General features: G+C 39.7%; 1 protein-coding gene across 4 annotated transcripts; it reads right to left on the bottom strand.

Annotated features, from left to right (window-relative positions):
• Nucleotides 1–364: 364 nt before the first annotated feature.
• On the bottom strand, nt 365–6,631 carry ADAM20 (ADAM metallopeptidase domain 20). 4 transcript variants are annotated; one of them, XM_049612555.1, is made up of 2 exons: nt 6,151–6,631; nt 365–2,942 (listed from the first exon to the last, which is right to left on the bottom strand). In XM_049612555.1, exon 2 carries the CDS (start codon nt 2,759–2,761, stop codon nt 572–574), a length of 2,190 nt encoding a protein of 729 aa, XP_049468512.1. In that variant the 5' UTR covers nt 2,762–2,942; nt 6,151–6,631; the 3' UTR covers nt 365–571. The 4 variants fall into 4 exon arrangements, with proteins under 4 accessions (XP_049468512.1, XP_049468513.1, XP_049468510.1 ...); XM_049612556.1 differs by having other exon boundaries at nt 365–2,916; XM_049612553.1 differs by having other exon boundaries at nt 6,161–6,631.
• Between the last annotated feature and the right edge of the window lie 14,306 nt (nt 6,632–20,937).

The following is a 20,937-nucleotide window of genomic DNA, read 5'->3' as shown; positions in this document are numbered from 1 at the left end:
AGTCAGACCTCTGAGGGTGTCAGTGACCAAGAATGAAGGTGGTTCTAGAGAGCCAACAAAACTGGAGTCCAAAACCAAACTTGGCTACTAGAATGAATGGCCCCAGCCAAAATGATAGAGTTACTTTCGGCACACAGAAACCTAACTCCTTTCCCCCCTCATCCAGCACTCTAGGCTACTTCTACTGCCCTCTGTTGGTACAGTTACCCACAAGAAAACAGGTGGAACAGAAGTGGGATCTGTAGAGGCATATCCCTGACATTACATCTAGAGTACAAAGGTGGGAGGAGGATTAGAGCTGATAGACACCAGCTTAAAAATATCTCCTTGCTGTGTCTTTGCCCAGGAAATAAAAACAGACAACTTCCGAGGGAAAAAAAAATGAAGTTTTAATATTGCTTAAAACATGAAGAGTTAGAAAGTACATGCTAGAAATCCTCTGGTGTGATATTAATGCTTATGATCCTGATATGAGGGATCGTTAAATTTTTCTTTAAACAGTCAGACATGCTCTAATGTTTCTGTACTATTAAAAGAAGTGCTAGATATTTGTTTAATGCGACAGGAGTTTTTAGCCTTCCTCTTCCTCCTCCCGCTCCTCCTCTTCATTCAAAACTTTCTTACCAAGTATAATTAGGAAAAGTAAAACGAAAAGAGTTAAAGGAATGAACCACAATAATATCAGGTAGTCCAGCCATTTCTCTCCTTCTGATGCCACCTGGTTCTGAGGAGGTGGCCCGCTGTCAATACTGCCTCCATGGCCCACATGCTGGCACTTGGGAGGTGCCCATCCATAGTTGCAGTGGCAATGCTGCTTATTATTGCAGACTCCGTTCATGTGGCAGGTCTCATCAGCCTGACAGCTTCGCGGTGGATAGGTCATGTTGACACACTTCTTGTGGATGCATATCTTTTTTTGACCACACACTGTGCCATCTTTCACTTGGCCAATATCAAGTATGGACATCCCTACATGATAATCAGTGCCCCAGCAAGTGATGTTTTTGAGGTGAAGTTGATGCACTGTAGAATGCTGTATCAGACTAGGAATTACTTCCACATTCTCACACTGTACTCTCCCACAGAGAATATCAGGGGCCTCACATCTTACGTATATTAGGTCTGCGATATCACAGTGACCAAATCGATTTCCTTGGGTGTTGATTTCTCTGTAGCATCTCTGAGATGCACTCCTTGTGTCTTTGCCAAAAATCTCCCTGCACTGCTTGTCATGGTTGGGACATCTCCCTTCATAGCAGTAGGCACCATCACCACAGGGAACCCCGTCCTGCACGTATACATCTTCTGGGCACCGATGAGATGTCCCATTACACCATTCGGGGAGGTCACATTCACTCATCTGCTGTCTGCACACAGTCCCTGATGGCATGAACTTGCAGTCTTTGCAACAAATTCCAAAAGTACAAGCAGCTCCAGGCTTCAGAGTACAGTTCAACAGACAACAGGGGTCATTTAAACACTGGTGTATGGTGCCACAGTCACACTCCTCTCCTTCTTCAATCACTAAGTTCCCACAAAACTGTCCCATAGAGATATTCGCAGAATGTGGAGATGACCTAATACATGATCCTCTAGAGAGAGTATTGTCCCAGTACCGGGCATAACTGCAATTGCTGAACTTAGTTGTCACCTTCCGGGAAGGATACATTAGGCACCACTGAAGCCCACACACACATTGTTCAGTATCATGAGACATACCCAAATTATGACCAAGTTCATGGGACACAGTAAGTGCAAAATAAAACAGACTGTCTCCTTCAAAAACATCAACTCCACTATTAAAAGGGCGTTGGCATATCCCTCCAACGTAGGCAACTCCAAGCTTTGTGCCAAAACGTTTTTTTATGAAAAGATGGGCAGTATCATGGTGCAGTCGGGCATCAAGATTGACAGACTTCCAAAGGGCAAAATCCTCCACAAGCTGATCTATCTGATCAGCGACAACTAGGTTTCTTTCACTCCAGATTTCAATCCCAGTCAAAACTACATCAACCTCCAAAGAGTAATATAAGATATCTAGTATATTGATAACATCAAATACTTCACGCTGTACTACTGACACGTTACTTTCGTAGTACAGGAATCGATTATGGTCCATGACTACACCCAGCTCAAGAAACCGCAAGTGGGTCCACCAGCCGGTATAAGAACTTTGTATCAGAGTGGAATTATATGAGGCTCTCAACTGCAAATGTCGTGCTATTTCCTCTTCTGTTAGCCCACATCTCATAGGTGGGAATTGTGTATCATCACTATCTATCTTATATACCAGGTGTTCAAATGTGGCAGAAAACCTAACTGGCTCAATTTCATAAGCAAGGTCATTTATCTGCAGCATTCCTCGAAAACCTCCAGAACAGGTACTGAGGGCAACCAGGGATTCAGGGACTCCTTCCACATAACCATGATAGTAGCAGTCGTCAGGAACAAAAGGCTGATCCTGGTGGAGGGCTTGCTGGTCTGTGTAGGTGAACACCAGGAAGTGTTTAGAAATCAAGAGCTTCTTGACCTTCATGTGGACAATGTGTCTCTGGCCCCCAAACTGCAAGCTGTAGGAGAGCCAGCCTGGAGCCTTTATACCTCTGTCCCTGCCAGTCACCTTCAAGGGGACCACCAATTCTGGGGAGGAGAAGTGCTGGGAGGGCCTGTCTTGAGAGTGGCCAGAAATGAACAGAGACATCCCAACCCAGAGTAGCAGAAGAGTGATCCTGATGTGCACCAAGGCCTCACCCACTGCCATTATGGAGTTGTCATTATGAAGCCACCTGTCCAGGGCAGAAGAGGGCAGGGTATGAGGTACTACTGGTCTGGCTCCTCCCTCTGAGCTGCTTAGGGTGCAGGGTTGACCTTTATGGATCTGTGTCCTAGAAGAGGTGGACCATCAGAGTTGCAGTGCTGAAAGTGGAAATAAAAAAGAAGAGCTAGGATGGGGTTGGTGGGGTAGGAAGGGTGGGATAGAGAGAGAAGAAAGTGAGGTAAAAGTGATTCTTCAATTGGAATGAGGCTAGAATTAATAAAATGCCCGAGACTGTTATACATATGCACATATACATATGCATATATATGAGTATATACATATGCACACATATACATATACGTGTGTGTGTGTGTGTGTGTGTGTGTGTGTGTGTGTGTAGGCAGGCAGGGGGTGGTAGAGGACAGGTTTCTAGAGGAAGAAATGAAGGAGGTTAGTCATAAATAATGGTTGAAACTGGATGGTGGATAGATAAAAATTGATTACATACTGTTTTCTAAACATGTAAACCGGCAATGAAATGTTCCCTATTAAAAGACAGACATCTGACTTCCCGATTGCTCCTCCAACGAAAAATCTACCAGTACCCTACTATCTTCAGGAGGCATGTGGACAACCCATCCAAAACCCACCGATTTTTCTGTCTCTTTTTTCCACACAGTTTATTCTATCTCCCCTTTACTTGTGCAGGACATCTGATCTCCCATTGTATCCGAGGTTAGCAGTCAAAGTAAGTGTCACTTAAGGGACTCATTAATTTTGGGAGACCCCTTCCAATCAAGACAGATTTTTATTTTAAAATGCATTCTTATCTGTAGAAAAACTCTGGACATCCAACGAACGGCAGCCACACTGATAGGGAAGCAGGGAATGCGTTGCTATTTTGAGACAAGGCAAACAGCCCAACTGCCTCCAATCACAGCATGCAGGCAGCAGCCTTCTCTCTACCCAGCTCAGCTGCATCATGCTTTCAATCATAAGAGACTCATCTTAGATGTATAAATATAGATTCTATTCTATATTTTTTCATGGCCAGTGATTTAGCTGAATTCTCTAGAGAAAGATGGATTGAGAAGCTTAAACCTAGAGTCAGTTCATTAAAACGTTCAAAAGGCCACACACAGTTCAGGTGGACTTATGTCATTCCTGTTGAAAACATAAATTTTGGTTCAGGCAAAAGTTAAATTTGTTCATTCACTAACTTTTATTAAAAGTATCAATAATTTATTGAATATTTGAAAGCAAAAATTAAATTTGGAGACACACTGGAACATATATACTGGTGACATGAATATTCCAAATAAGTACACAAATGGGGTCAGCAGTATAGAGTATGAAAAATATCCTTAGCATTATAATGTCAAGAACTCCTGTCCACATTTGGATGCTTTTTCAGAACTGATGGATGGCTACTGGAAGCCAAGAATACTAAATGAATCCTTTCAGGGAAAAGATCTCTGGTAGAGGTGAAATCCTAATTACTAGATTTCCTCTCCATTTCTCTCTTCATAATATACTTGGTATATGCTATAGATCTGGGAATATTAAGATGAGAATGTCAATCAGAGAGAGACAAATATCCAATGTAGAATTTAAGATACCAAACAGATGAACGTAACAGGAAGGGGTGGGGGAATAGAAGAGAGGGAAACAAACCACAAGAGACTCTTAATGATAGAGAACAAACTGAGGGTTGCTGGAGGGAGGTGGGTAGGGGATGGGCTAGATGGGTGATGGGTACTGAGGAGGGCCCTTGTTGGGATGAGCACTGGGTGTTGTATGTAAGTGATGAATCACTGAATTCTACTCCTGAAGCCAATATTGTATTGTATGTTAACAACTAAAACTTAAAATTAAAAAGAATAAATTATATTTAAAAAAGGATGAGAATGTGTGAGTTGGAAGAGGGATATTAAAGATAAAGCATTATATGGACGCCTGGGTAGCTCAGTCGGTTAAGCATCTGACTCTTGATTCCTGCTCAGGTCATGATCTCACAGTTTGTGGATCCAGTCCCACATCTCTGCCCCTCCCCTGCTTGTGCACATGTGCACATGAGTGCATGCTCACACACATACGTGTGCTCTCTCTCAAAAAAAAAAAAGACAAAGCATTATAAAAAGGAGAATAACCTATATTAAGCTTTGTCAGAAATATGATGCGGCAATAATAGAGAAGTTCATTGCTGAGAATCTTTGAGACACATCAGACTGTCAACATTGCATTGCTCCAAAGATGAGCCTTGAAGGAACACTGTGTTACCACAAACTATGTGAACAGATGTCACTCCAAAGCCCTCCTTTCTACGGTTACCAGAACTTCAAGCAGTGTTAAGGTTTTCCTCTTAATCAATACTTAGCTCTTCTATTTCCAGCAGCTATTTCAAATTGCCCCAAACCCTTATCTTCCCAAGTCTCCTCTCATGCCCAGTCACAGACTCATTTCAGTGTTTCTCAAGCTTAGGTCACAAGCCATACAGGGTCATGAAGTCAATTTAGTGAGCCACAACCAATTGACACAATACTAAATATCAGAGAGCCTCACACAGATCAGCACCCCCTGCTGTTACCTACCACCATAGAAGCTATAGCAGCATTCTATTGACACTTGTTATATAATTATCAATTATTTCCTGAACTCCAAAACTAAAATTTATACTTTGTCTATCAAGCTGGAGATGGGATCTGCACATTATATTTCTCCGTTGTTATTTGGCTTCCTGAAGTTTTTATCAACACGGATTCAAGAGAGAGAATCAAACGCAAGAAAAGAAGACAAGGAACTTGTCATTACCTATCTGCCTGCCTGCTGTTACGTTCTGTAAATTCCCAGCCATGATGCCTTGCTCTGGTGGGGAGAGTTGGTTACCACATTCCCAGAACCAGCTCCATTAAGCCCTAACAAAGGTATGAGTGCTAGATGAACAGTGTGCCCTTCTCAGAAGTCTGAGCACCAGATGTACAGGACCATCCTCCAGTACCCCAGGTGACCCACACTAGCTAGCCAGTGTCCCTTCCTCAGATGTTCCAGGCATACTACAAAGCACCCTGATATAAGCCCCATGTGTATAGCACTTCTCTCTCTGAGATCTGAGTCACAATTCTGGAAGACCTTCTTCCAAGTCGCTAAGTATCAGCTCACCAAGTCCCCCAGTACCAGCTCAGCATCACCTTATGGGAAGAACAGCTATTAGCTCTACAGAACCCCTTTTCTGATTTCCTAAGTTACCAACATGACCAGAGCAAAGCCCTATCTTCTACAGTCCAGATCTATGAGGCCCATTATGAAACTATCCATTTATGATAACCCCATCCTCTGCCCTTCCCTACCCCCCCCCCAATCTTAGGCATAGAGCTTTTTCTAGCAACTAATACCTCTGTGTACCTCAGCACTTCCTTTTCATCTTTCCAGTCCTTTAGAAACTTTTCAAGAATTCCTTTAGATTAATTACTCTTGGTAGGCTTTTCTTTCCTGGACTAGATCTTGACAGCTACAGGACTTGGTACCAAGAGTGGTGCCAAGAGAGACAGACACCATTGGACTCTGGGATTGGTATGGGCATGTCCATGACTTTACACACTGATGAACTCCTGTCCAATGGGGAATGAGCATGCAATGACATCACAATGAACTGAATTACCAGCCAATGTTTACTGTGATGAAGTGTACTAGTGAAGCAAATGTGTAGGCACCAAGTGTGATGATGGCTGAAGCAAATGTGTGGGGACCAAGTGTGATGATGGCTGGAAGTACCTCAAAGACTGTTTTGGAGAATTTGCACAGTGAGGCTCAAGGCTCTAAACTCTCAGCTCAAAGAGCTGATAATGATAGACCTAAAAGAATCTCTCATTGGTTTTGGCCATAGAGTCAGTTTTACCAAAAAAAAAAAAAAAAAAAAAAAAAAAAAATCAAACTTTAATTGTGAAGTTACAGAGCCACAACATAAGTTGAATGTGTAGATTTGCCAAGACTCTGATGGGAAAGTTAGAACACTGAGAAGGCAAAAAACCTTGACGCTTGCAAAGAAGAACTCCAGATGGACTTAACTGATTCTGAGTATCTTGATCCTCCCAAGTGTCCCTGAGTCTCAGTTACTGGGAGAGAAGCCAGTCTGAAGAGCCTAGACACCTATAGCTTGAGACCCTGTCCCTTCTGTGGAAGTTACTCTGCAAGGAGATACCTAGTCTCCTGAAGACATACTCTTACCATCCTTTATTGGCTCTAGATGGAAATCAGAATCTAATTCAACACATTCCAGAGGAACAAATTCAACATCTGAATTGAGAGGAAGGAACTTCTACACCAAAATAATGATAATATTTTACTAATTTATATTGGCAAAAGGGGGGGGGCATTATATTAATAACAGAAAAGCTAAAGTAGTTAGATAAAGATATATTTAGTATGATAAAATTCAACACGAATTTGTATCTATTTAATAAATACCTTCAAAATATATAAAGAAAACATTGAGAAATCAAAAAGAAATAGAAAAATACAAAATCTACTTATAAATATTAACATACTTCTCTCAGCAACTGAGAGAAAAATCACCCACAAAAAAAGGATAAGGAAATAGAAGATTTAAGCAAGGCTAATCAAATTAACCTGACACATGTAAAACACTACAGCCAACAACTGCAGAACAGGTATTAGGTTCAATTGCACATGAGATATTTAGCAAAAAAGATGATATCCATGGTCATAAAGGAAGTCTCAACAATGGTAAAAATAAAAATCGCATAATATATGTTCCTTAACTACAGAATTTTTAAAAACTGGATAGGAAAAAGAGCTAGAAAATAGCCATTTCTTTCAAAATTAAAGAAAAGCCTTCTAAATAAGCCATGGTCCAAGTATGATCAAAATATGTAATTAAAAATATTTTGGACTGAATGAAAATACAACATATTATATTTGTAGAATACAGTTAAAGCAATGCTTATATGGAAATTTCTGTATTTCAAGGTATATATTAGAAAAGGATAGTAGGGGTGCCTGGGTGGCTCAGTTGCTTAAGCCTCTGACTCCTGATTCCGGTTCAGGTCATGGTCTCACAGTTTGTGAGTTGGAGTCCCACATCGAGCTCTGCGCTGACAGTGTAGAGCCTGCTTGAGATTCTCTCTCTCTTCTTCTCTCTGTCCCTCCTCCATGCTCTCACTCTCTTTCTCTCAAAAATAGATAAGTATTTTTTTTAAAAAGGAGAAAGATTGGGGGCGCCTGGGTGGCTCAGTTGGTTGAGCGCCGACTTCGGCTCAGGTCACGATCTCGCAGTCTGTGAGTTCGAGCCCCGCATCGGCCCCTGTGCTGACAGCTCAGAGCCCGGAGCCTGTTTCAGATTCTGTGTCTCCCTCTCTCTGACCCTCCCCCGTTCATGCTCTGTCTCTCTCTGTCTCAAAAATAAATAAACGCTAAAAAAAAAAAACAAATTTAAAAAGGAGAAAGATTGAAAATATTTTATGTAAGATATAATGTCACAAAGCTAGAAAGATGAGAGCTAATTAAACTTTAATAGATAAAATTTTAAAATAAACATGGGAGGGGGGCCTAGGCAGCTCAATCAGTTGAGTATCCGACTCTTGGTTTCTGCTGGAGTCATGATCCCAGCATTATGGGATTGAGCCCCACGTGTGCTCCATGCTGAGTGTGGAGCCTGGTTGAGATGCTCTCTCTCTCTTCCCTTGCCCCTCTCCCCTGCTCATGCTCTCTCTCTCTCTAAAATAATAAAATAAAATAAAATAAAATAAAATAAAATAAAATAAAATATAAATAAAAATAAAGATGGGAGTACAAAACAATAAAACAAAAATATACTAAAAAGAAAATAAAGTCAAACACTGGTTCCTTATAAGGAACTGACAAACACTTAGCAGTACTGATCAAGAACTAAATTGAGAAAATACAAATTGCCAGTAAGTGTTCCTATAGTAGTTTCTATTATGTATAAAATAATAATAATAATAATAATAATAATAATGATGATGCAGTGGTCTGGAACTGGACCAGCAATATCTCAAGAAATGCCTGTATTTAATCTTCCCTCCTCTGTATAATTACCGTACAGCCTGCAGTCACCCTTTGAAATCAACGTTGTTAAGTTAGCTTTGGTACTTGGCCAATCAGTAGGCTGAATATTAGGACAATGGAGACAGAGGTTGTGGGTGATAGGTGTTGGTTGAAATTATCAAGGGGGATTTTGTGTGTGTGACCAAAAGTATTATACAGAGGGTTTCATTTTGGTTTTAAGAATTTTTTTAAAATTGCAAATCAAAAAGCCTAGTTCTGTAGGCATTTCAGTTCAGTTTCTAGCTCTGATTTCTTCTTTTTTATGTATAAATCAGACTACATTTAGCAATAATTTTAAGGGGCCTTTGACTGGTCCCATTTACAAAATTGATTAATTAAACATTTAAGCTGCTTATAAAAATAATGGAAATTTAAACACAGGAATAAATTTGTCAATAAGTTTGAAAATTTAAGCAAATTTTCATGGGAAAATTTGGGAAACTTCCTGGGGAAAATTCCTTGAAAAACCAAACAAAAGTAATAGAAAAATTAAACAGTTCTACATTAATTAGAGTTTGAATCTATATGAAAAATATAAATTAAAAACAATATACCCTTTCACAAAATCTCTGGTATAGTGGGTTCTCAAAGTGTTTTTTGAGGTAATACAAATGACTGAATGGTGATAAAACAGAGACATATCCTAACCAAACTTTACTAATTACGTTTCAGCAATTGCTTCAACAGTAGTAACCTAAGAGCAATGACTGAATGTTTAGGAATTACAGATATTTGTGCCATGATCAAAGGCTTTGAAGATACAGGGATAATGATAACCAATCACACCCATATTTCACTCACCTGTTTTGCATGTGCAAGTGGGTTGAAGAGTTACTACTAATTTTCTTAAACAAGGCAGGGGTGATTATAATTACACCTGCTCTTTCAGTTCCGATTTGTTTACTCACAACCCAACACAACTAAATCTATTATGTAGGTAATAATTATGTAGCTAATAATAGTTATGAAGGGTTGAAAGCAAAAGATAAATCATATGAACACCAAGATATAAAAAAGAGAGCAAACATTAACAAAAATAAATCTGATGAAAACATATTAGAAGATGACAAGGTGAATAGAATTGTTGGATCACTATATTGTACACCTCAAATTAATACAACACTATTCATTAATTATACTGGAATTAAAAAGATTGTTTTAATTTAAAAAAACTGACAAGGGGCACCATGGTCAGTCAGTTAAGCCTCTGATTCTTGATTTTGGCTTAGGTCATGATCTCATGGTTCATGAGTTCAAGCCCTGTGTCGGGCTCTATACTGATAGTGTAGAGCCTGCTTGGGATTCTCTTTCCCTCTTTCTCTGCCCCTCCCCGACTCATGCTCGCTCGCTCTCTCTCAAAATAAATAAATAAACTTTAAAAAAAAGATGATAAGGGAAATATTGACAAAGATAAAGAGGTATCAATCAAGGTAAAGAGGAACAATATTTAATATAGGAAGAAACATTCCATGGTATTTTGTATGCACCTAATAGCAGAGCTTCAAAATATGTGAAGCAAGAGTTGAGAGGTCAAAAAGAAGAAATAAAAAACCCAGTATCATATTTGGAGACCTTTACTTAGAACAAGCAAGAAAATAAGAATTAAATGACATTAAAGTGTCCCAATCAATACATACAGAACACTATACTCAAAAACTGCAGGATACACATCATTTTCAAATGTATGTAGGGCATAAAGCAATTCTAAAAGAATACAAATTGTACAACAGATGCACTTTTGGTTTCTGCTCTGGCATGTAAAAAGCTTGCAAATCATCACTCCCACCCTCACAAAAAGAAAAAACATGAAAAAACTGAAAAATCAATGACCTTTCTTAGGTCCATCAGACCAATGAGACCACAGGACAAACAAACTGGATAAAGCAGAGAATAGGGATGAGCTTCTCTAAAGCAGAAGTGGTTGGAGCCAATGACACGTAAATGGTGACTTCAGTGAATTCCTGGAGTGTTGACTAACATCATTATTAAAAACTCTTGAGGTCTCACTCTAAGGGGAGCCTCTATACTGCCATAAGTCTGATCTCCAAAAAACCTACCAGATACTCATAATAAAAATCAGGGGGGAAAAATAACCAAATGTTTGACCAAGAAGAGGAGAAAAGCAATCCGGGGACATATGGTGAAGGTAACAGTAACCACTTTGAAATACACCCAGAGTGTCCTCAAAACAAAGGCCTACCCAGCAAGGGGAACAACTTCACCAGAGCCTTATTCAACTTGAGGGAAGTGAAATTACCCAACTTCATCCCCCTTTAGCCTTCTTATGTCACCTAAGTTTGGGGATGGGGAGATAGGAGAGCTTAAATGCCCAAGTTCATAGTCCAGGGGCACAGGACCACTACAAGACTGAGACCTAATCTAAGAACACAGAATGCTTCCCATTCTCCCACTCCTTTTACCACACCAAAAGGGCTTCTGTACAAGTGGATTACACCTGAAAGAACTATAAAACATAGACTCTGTTTTAAGGAGTTTCTCAGGAAATCCTAAGACAATATGGTAGACAAAAACAAGGACACTAGAAGAAATCGAAACTTCTCACACCTGCAGCTACAGGAAAGAATAAACACAGCCTAACTTCTGGTCAAATAAACACTAAAGGCCTATCTATCTCATTGTCTATTGCCCAATATATCATGTCTGGCTTTCAACAAAAAATTACAAAGCATGTTAAAAGGCAGGGAAAAAAAAAAAAAACAGTCTGAAAAAACAAAGCAAGCATTAGAGTCAGACTCAGATATGGCAAGTTTTTGGAATTACCTGAATGGGAACTTAAATAACCATGATTAATATGCTAAGGGGTATAACAGAAAAAGTTGATAATATACAAGAATGAGTAATATAAGCAGAAAATGGAAACTCTAGGAAACAATCGAAAGGAAATGACAAGATATCAAAAACATGATCACAGATATGAAGAAGGCTTTTGATGGGCTCATGAGTAGACTGGAACATGGCCAAAGAAAGAATCAGTGAGAGCTTGAAGATATGTCAACAGAAACTTCCTAAACTGAAATGGAAAGAAAAAAAACTGGGGGTGTGTGGGGGGAGACTATCCAAGAATTGTGGTACAATTAGAACAGGTGTAATATATACATAAAGGGAATAAAAATCAGAGAAGAGAAAAAGAAGCAGAAAAAAATATTTGCAGTAATAATGGCTGAGAATTTTTCCATAGTTAATGATAGAAACCACACCACACCAGGAATCTCAGAGAACTCCAAGCAGCAGAAAGAGCAAGGAAAGTATACCTAGGGAAACGCTGAGTTTCTGGTGCAGCATGTACAGAGACTGGAAGTCATGACTCCATCATAGCAAACAAGTAAAAAGCTGAACACACTAAAAATTACTAACTTCTTTGAGGTCCATAAGAGAACTGAAGTCATGGAAAAACCGCTGTCTCCAAAACTGAAGAGACCAACAGTGAATATGGAAACCCATAACTTTCCAGAGCAGAAAGCCACAAGCAGAAATATCTGTGGGAAACTGGAATGGATAGGAAAACTTAAACCGTAATTGATGAATTACTGAAGGCTAGGTGTGGACAAGTCTGAGACTTAAAAATTATAGGGAAGGCCAGTTTAGAGGGCCCCTCACACTTCTGGGAGTTTTACCTCCATGAACCTACCAGGTTCTCATGCTGACGTCAAAGAAAAATCCCCTCCTTGTTCTGGCAGGAAGAGATGAAAGTAGCCATAACTGAAATACATCCAGAGCATTCTATTCTTTTTAATAAGGCTTAAAGAACAACTATTTCCCAGTTTAATCTACTGAGGTTATCAGCATCTAACTGGACCAGGGGGAAGGAAAATATAAGACTCTAACCTCCTCTAGTCATCCTATTCCACCTAGGAGGGGTGGAGGAACTGAGAATAGTTGTGAGGGTCACCGTATAGGTGTACAGGGCTACTTAAAGATTCAGACCTAATCTGAAGATTTAGAATTGCCCCTCCCCCTATACCTTGCCACCACATCACTAAAGGCCTACATACCAATACATACATATCCTTTTACCAAGTACATCATACCTTGATTATAACAAAAAATATCACAAGGTTTATTAAAGATAAAAAAATTTTGAAGAGACACAGCAAGCATCAGACCCAGATCAGATATGGCAGAGATGTTGGAAATATCAGACCAGAAATTTAAAGCAACTATGATCAACATGCTGAGAACTCTAATGTAAAAAGTACACAATATGGAAAAACAGTCATGTAAAGAGATAGATGAAAATTCTAATAAAAGAATCTAAAAGAAATGCTAGAAATTGAAAACTCTATAATAGAAAGAATGCCTTGATGAGGTCATCAGTACATTGAACATGGCTGAGGAAAGAATCAGTCAATTCAAGAATATATCAATAAAAGTGTTTAAACTGAAAGGAAAAAGAAAAGAAAATAGAACAGAATATCCAAGAACTGTTGAACCACTATAAATGATCTAACATGGGTATGATGGGACTATCAGAAGAATAAGAAAGGAAAAAACATTCAGAATCCATGACAGAACATTCCCAAAGATTTGCCAGTAGAAAAAAGCAGTATGTTGGGGCACCTGAGTGGCTCAGTTGGTTAAGCATCCGACTTTGGCTCAGGTCATGATCTCACTGGGTTTGTGGGTTCGAGCCCCATGTCGGACTCTGTGCTGACAGCTCAGAGCCTGGAACCTCCTTTGGATTTTGTGTCTCCATCTCTCTGCCCCTCCCCCTCTTGCACTCTTTCTCTCTCTTTCTCTCTCTCAAAAATATTAAAAATTTTTTTTAAATCACTTTAAAGGTCAGTGGCCTAAACACACCAATTAAAAGACAGAGAGTTTTAAAGTGGATTAAAAACAACCCACCTATATGTTGAGTACAAGAAACCCACTTTAAGCATAAAGACATACAATTTTAAAATAAAGGGACAAAGATTATACCATGCTAACACAAATAAAAAAAAGCTGGAGTAGATAAATTAATTTCAGACAGGGAAGACTTCACGGCAAAGAAAATTATCAAGGATAAAGAGAGACATCACGTGATTAAGGGGTCAATTCTCTAAGAAGACATAACAATCCTTAGTGTGTATGTATCTAACAACAGAGCATTAAAATATAAAAAGCAAAGCTGATTCAAATGCAAGGAGAAATAGATGAATTCACTATTACAGTTGGAGACTTCAATACCCCTCTATCAGTAACGGCCAGATCCAGCAGGTAGAAAATCAGTAAGGACATACTTGAACTTAATACCACCATCAATCTACTGGATATAATTGACATTTATAAAATACTTCAAACAACACCAACAGAATACACATTCTTCTCAAACTCACATGGAACATTCACCAAGATAAACTGCATCTCAGGCCATAAAATACATCTTAACAAATCTAAAAGAATATAAATGATACAATAAATACTCTCAGACAACAATAGAATTTAACTAGAATTAATAACAGAAACTATCTGGAAATCCCAAATTTGTAGAGATTTAACATAATACAATTTACATTAGCCCCCCTCCAAGATAAAATATTTAGGTATAAATCAAATAAATATATATAAGACCTATATGAGGAAAAGTACAAAATTGATGAAATCAAAGAACCAAATAAATATAGAGATATTCCATGTTCATAGATAGGAAGACTCAATATTGTCAGGATGTGAATTCTTTTCAAATGATCTATAGATTCAATGTAATCCCAATAAAATCTTAGCAAATTTTTTTGTGGATATCAACAAAGTGATTCTACAGTTTACATAGACAGAAAGGCCCAGATTAGCCAACACAATACTGAAGGAGAAGAATAAAATTGGAAAACTGACACTATGTGACTTCAAGAATTCTATAAAACCACAGTAATCAAGACAGTGTGGTATTGGTAAAATAATAGAGAAGTAGATCAAAGAGGCAGAATACAATGTCCAGAAAAAGGGCCATACAAATACAGTTGACCCTCGAACAATATGGGAGTTAGAGGCACCAACCAGTTGAAAATCCACATGTAACTTTTGACTCCCCCAAAACTTTACTAATAGACTAGTGTTGACCAGAAGCCTTACTGATAACATAAACAGTGGATTCACACACATTTTGTATGTTATATATAATATGTACTGTATTCTTAGAATAAAGTAAGCTAGAGAAAAGAAAATGTTTTCAGAAAATAAAAAGGAAAAGAAATTTATAGTACTGTATTGCATTTATTTTTTAAAAATCCATATAGAAGTGGACCTATGCAGTTCAAATCTCTGTTGTTCAAGGGTCCACTGTATAGTCAGCTGGTCTTTGACAAAGGAGCAAAGGCAATATGATATAGAAAAGACAGTCTTTTTAAGAAATGGTGCTAGAGTGGGATGCCTGGGTGGCTCAGTCAGTTAAGCATCCAACTTTGGTTCCTGATCTCACAGTTCAGGAGTTCGAGCCCCATCTTGGGCTCTGTGCTGACAGCTCGGAGCCTGGAGCCTGCTTCAGATTCTGTGTCTCCCTCAGATTCTGTGTGTGTGTGTCTCTCTCTGTCCCTCCCCCATTCACGCTCTGTCAAAAATAGTGAAACATTAAAAAAAAATGGTGCTGGAGCAACTGGATATTCCCATGCAAAACAGTGAATCTAGACACATACCTTACACTCTTTACAGAGTTAACTCAAAATGAATTATAGGTCTATATATAAACTGCAAAACTAGTGGCGCCTGGGTGGAGAATTTACTCTCTCTCTCTGTCTGTCTGTCTGTCTCTCTCTCTCTCTCTCACACACACACACACACACACACACACACACACACACACACACACGTATACACACCCTATTTAATATTTACCCCAGGAGTTTAGGAAAAAAACAACAACATTCTCTTAGTCTTTCTAGAGGAAACACAACCGGCATGTGGGCCCCACCCAAATGGTGATTCCCAGGAAGGACCCCAGAGCCTGGAGCACTGGCAGAGCCTTCCACCTATCTCCCTCAGGATTGCCTACAGCCAGTGCTTGGAGGACCACACCCTTCTCCTTTGTCTACAGCCTAAGAAGCCCTGGGTTTCCAGAACTTGCCAGTGTTCATGCACACAGAGCTGCACGCCCTCCATGCAGATCAGTCCTTCGTCTAAGATGACTGCTACCATCATGGTTATGTGGAGGGGGCCCCCAGAGATCCCTGATTGTCCTCAGTACCTGTTTATGGACCATTCGAGGGATCCGACAGATAAATGACCTCAAGGCACTTTACCACACTGGAACACTAATTGTTACGAGACTCAATTCCCACCCATGAAATGCAGCTTAATAAAAGATGATTAACATCAGAAGTTGGAGCTCAGGGCAGAAAATTCAAAACTTGCCCCAAATTCCCACAGCTGGTGGACCCACTGGCCCTTTGTGGAGTTGGTTATAGTGGTGTTCAACTGTAGTTTCAATTACTCAAACAGGAATGTCTCAAAGACAACAGAAATATATTAAATGTGACCAATTTAGTAGATTCCATCTGTCTACGTGTAGGCCTTCACATTTTTTAAATTGGGGTTGAGATTTGGAACCAGACAAATTTTATCAATGTTGAACAAGTCAACTTCTTGACAGCTTTCAGTGACTGGAAAAGCATTCGTCTTTAGCCCCGTTTGCCACATGATTCTGGGCATCTGTGTGTGGGCTGGGATTTTTCTAATGTATTTGGATTGGCTTGCATCTCGGGAATATGGTACCCTCATTTGGGGCCAGCAGTTTGTAAATTCTTCCATTTTGCAGTAGTCATTGTTCACCAACTGGGCCATCATCCTGATATGTCTCACGTAGAGGAATTCTGTTTATGCAGGAAAAAAAATATTGCATCATGATTGCCCATAATACAAATACCTGTACTTTTAGCAACTGCAGTTATGGAAGTTACTTTAACCTCATGAACTACAGCTGGGGTGGGGGTGGGTGGGGCGGGGCAGGATCTGTCTGACAAATACACCTATTTTTGGAAATGTTATCCTACTGGAACAATGTGGTAACAAGGTAGTGGAAGGGGATGAAGAGTGTAACTGTGGGTCAGAACATCCGTGCAGAAAGGATCCTTGCTGGGCCTCTACTTGTAAACTGAAACCTTGGGCAGTCTGTGCTTTTGGACCTTGCTGTGTAAAATGTAAGTCTGCTTCTCCCAGAAAGCTCTGTAGATCATATATCAGCGAGTGTGACCTTCCCAAGCGGTATACTGGAAGTTTAAGGCGGTGCCCTGATGATGCCTTGCGGTGACAGTGCCCACTGTTAACACAAAATGTGCAACAGTCGCAATAAACAATGTCAATATGTTTTGGCCAAACAGCAAGGAATGTCTCCCTGGGCTGCTATAAAACAATTAATATGCAAGGAGATCATTTTGGCCACTGTGGTATGAGGGTTTAACATATAAACATGCCCTCCTCCAAGTACTTTATGTGGAAGAGTACAGTGTGAGAATATAGAAACAATCCCCAATCCCAAACAACACAATGCCATAATTCAGATTATCAGTTAATGGTGCCAAGTGTTGAGGAACCAACTACCACTTTACGAGGGACGTAGTTGATATTGGACAAATAAAAGATAGCATCTTTTGTGGTCTAGGCAAGTTATGTATGAGCTTTGTCAATTATTTGATCCTAAACTGTAACTGCAAATTAGAAAAATGTCATGAGAGGAGTACACAACAATGAAAAACACTGCCACGGTACTTCCCTACTGTGAGTTTACAAGCCAATGGAGGAAGCTCAGATAGCAACCCAGCTCCAAGAGGCAGACCCTTTCCCCTACTATTAACAATTCTTGACACAGTAATTCTATTCAGCCTCGTTTTCCTTGCTTCTATAGCTTATGTTTTATCAGAATACTCTGTTTTTAATGGAGTCTCTACTCAAGAAAATATCCTTAGGGGTGCCTGGGTGGCTCAGTCGGTTAGGCAACTGACTTCAGCTCAGGTCATGATCTCATGGTTTGTGGGTTCGAGCTCCGCATCAGACTCCATGCTGACAGGTCAGAGCCTGGAGCCTGCTTCAGATTCTGTGTGTCTCTCTCTCTGTTCCTCCCCTGCTCGTTCTCTGTCTCTTTCTGTCTCTCAAAAATAAATAAAATGTTAAAAAATTAAAAAAAAAAAAGAAAATATCCTTAGAACTTAAAAGAGGACATAGAAGGATTACAAAATATTCACTGGTTCAAAGAAAAATGTCTTTGGAAAAGGAAGCCACTGCATGATTACTGTCTAATCGTTCCCAATGACCCGCAGTTCATTAATTTAGAAAGTCTGATCAAAGGCAAATTTTCTTGGTTCTCTATGCTTAACTGAAGGATTAGCAGGCATTAACTTCTGAAATTAAATGTCTTTTGACTTTTGTTAGTAACTACTCAGTTCTTTTTCCATTTAAGGTAGGGTGACACTCAGTACGAAACCCTCGAAAAGTGTCCAAATGCTTTCGTCATATTAGCACTGTGGCTACCCCCTTTAACCAGATGTAAGGGAACTAGTGTGTGGCATGATCACTGAGACAAAACATTCAAAGGTAAGGCTCCCTTTGTAGTATCTGAAGGCAAAATGGTACAGGAAATCAGAAAAAAGAATGGGGCTAATCCACAAAATAGCCAGAAAAGAGCCCAAAATACTATAAAGAGATACAAAAAGGTAAAAGTCAGGGAGTCAAAGGAAAGCACAGGAAAATCTGCTGTTTTTATGGTTTCTGTAAAAGCAGTTAATAGTCTGAAAAAATCTCCAGTGAAGTAGTTTCACAAAGGAATCTGGTAAGGAAAAATGTAGTCTAAAATAAAAATAATATATAGGCCAAACCTTATAGTTACTATCCTGGCTGCTATAAAGGAACCCTGGAGACCCTAGCTGCCTTTAGCATCCAATTAGATGTCTCTGGGTAGTGGGGCTGATGAATTACCTTTCCAACATACTGCCTGTGTGTGTGTGTGTGTGTGTGTGTGTGTGTGTGTGTGTGTTAGTGCCAAGTACACTGTACAGAGTTGTGGAGACTCTCCTGCCCTTAGCTGAGGTAAATAGACATGAAAATACAAAATCACAGTGGTAGGATAAATGCTATCTAGATGGTATGCACAGGATTCTTGGGAAGCACAGTTACTGGAACAGAGGGGAGCCGATCAGAAGGCAACTGAGTTACTTCAGAAGAAGTGATAATGAAAATAGCCAGCACTTATGGAAGTGCTTACCCAAGTATCAGGTTCTAATCTAAAAATAATATGAACTCATTTAACTTTCAAAACAATCCTGACAGGTGGGTATTGCTATTATCCCCGCTTTATGGTTGGAAAAACCGGGCACAGAAGGATTGGATAACTTAGTCAAGGATGCAGCCGGCAAAAAGTGAAGAGTGTGTGAACCTAGGCTTACTGTTAGTCGTTAAGCCAAGGGTAAGAGTTAAAAATCTGCGTGGCCAAGAAGACAGCGCACAGACTTTAAAGTTCTGCCACATAGCTGGAACACACTTTAATCTCCACAAAATTTTACCTCCTTGATTGCAACACTGAGAGTAATAGCTTACAAGGTTGTAGCTGACACTGGAGACAGCATGCTGTAAATGTAAAATACATATAAAAGCATGTAAAATACTTGTAACATGGTAACGATGGCAAGGACAATGATGTTGCCCTCTGTACGCTCTGCTGTTCCCCGTGGGCAAAAGTCAAGGGCAAAGACCCAGCCTCTTGCTGAGAAATGGTGCTGCTCAAATTCCAAAGTTTGGACTGCACCAAGATGTTTAGGGTGGAATTTTCTGAGACATCCTGAAATATGCCAGTCATAGTACACATGGACATATTTATTCATTTGCTCAGCCCTTCATTCAACAAAAATTGTTTAAAGTAGTCCCCATGCCCATTGTCCTCAATGCCCTACCAACTGAGCCAGCCAGGTGCCCCTCATTCAACAAGTATTTCCCGATGTTGGGCACTGTGAGAAATTCTGGGGATACGCTAGTGAACAAGACTGACATTGCTCGTGGAAGTTAAAGTCCAATATAGGAGTCAAACATTAAACAGATAGTTAAGTAAAACTGTGTTGAGAACCCCCACAAGAGAGTTTAGGGCCTATGAAAATGTATAAACTAGTCTGGGAGAAAAGGCACTTGATTTGAGACATGAAAATGAAGTAAAAATAAGCAAGCTAGGAGGCAGAATGTACAAATTCCATGAAAAGGAAACAGTATCTGCAGGAAATTATCATCAGCATTTGACAGACTTGATCACTCCCTCCTCCTTGAATTGCTGTCTCCATTTGGCTTTCAGGGATTCACTTCACTCGCCCCTACTTCTCATCTTCATTGCTCTTCTGATCTCCCCCAACTCTAAATGTGTTTTAGTGGACATTTTTCCCCTTTTCCACACTAATCTTGACGGTGATCTCATCACACTTCATGGTGTTAAAGACCACAGATATGCTAAGTCAAAATATACATGTGTGTGCGTATGTAAGTATCTCCAGCCTGACACTCCTTTAAAATCCAGATTCATGCTTCCAACTGACTACTTGGCATCACCACTTGAATGTTTAATTGGCATCTCAAATTAAGTTCCTTATCCCCTCCCAACCTCACCCTTAAAGTTGCTTGTGTCAGTCTTCTTCATCTCAGTTAATGACGGTTCTATCCTTTGAGATGCTCAGAACAAAAATCTTACTGTCATCTTTGATTCTTCTTTTTGTCATATTTCACACCGCAAATCCTGTTGTTTCAACCTTCAAAATACACATGGAATCTGATCACTTCTCCCCACCCCCACTATCATCACACTAGTCAAAGTCGCCATCATCTCCCCTGGATTATTGCCACAGACTCCTATCTTGTCTTCTGTTTCCATCCTTATCCCCATCACTCAACTCCCACACAGGGACAGAGTGAACTGTTACATTCTAAGTCATATCAGATTATATCCTATATCCTATCATTACTTTGCTCAGAATCCTCCAGTGGTTTCCCACCTCATTCACAGTAAAAGTCTACAGAATGTTCTACAAGGTCCTACCCAATATACCTCCCTGCCACCACTACCTGTCCCTCCCTCCTTACCTCTGATTCATCTCCTATGGTATTCTGCCCTTTGTTCATTCCCTTATAGCTGTTCC

Source organism: Panthera uncia (assembly GCF_023721935.1).
Source record: "Panthera uncia isolate 11264 chromosome B3 unlocalized genomic scaffold, Puncia_PCG_1.0 HiC_scaffold_1, whole genome shotgun sequence".
Lineage (NCBI taxonomy): Eukaryota > Metazoa > Chordata > Mammalia > Carnivora > Felidae > Panthera > Panthera uncia.
Note: the sequence above shows the minus strand (reverse complement) of the source record. Positions and strands in the feature narration are given on the sequence as shown.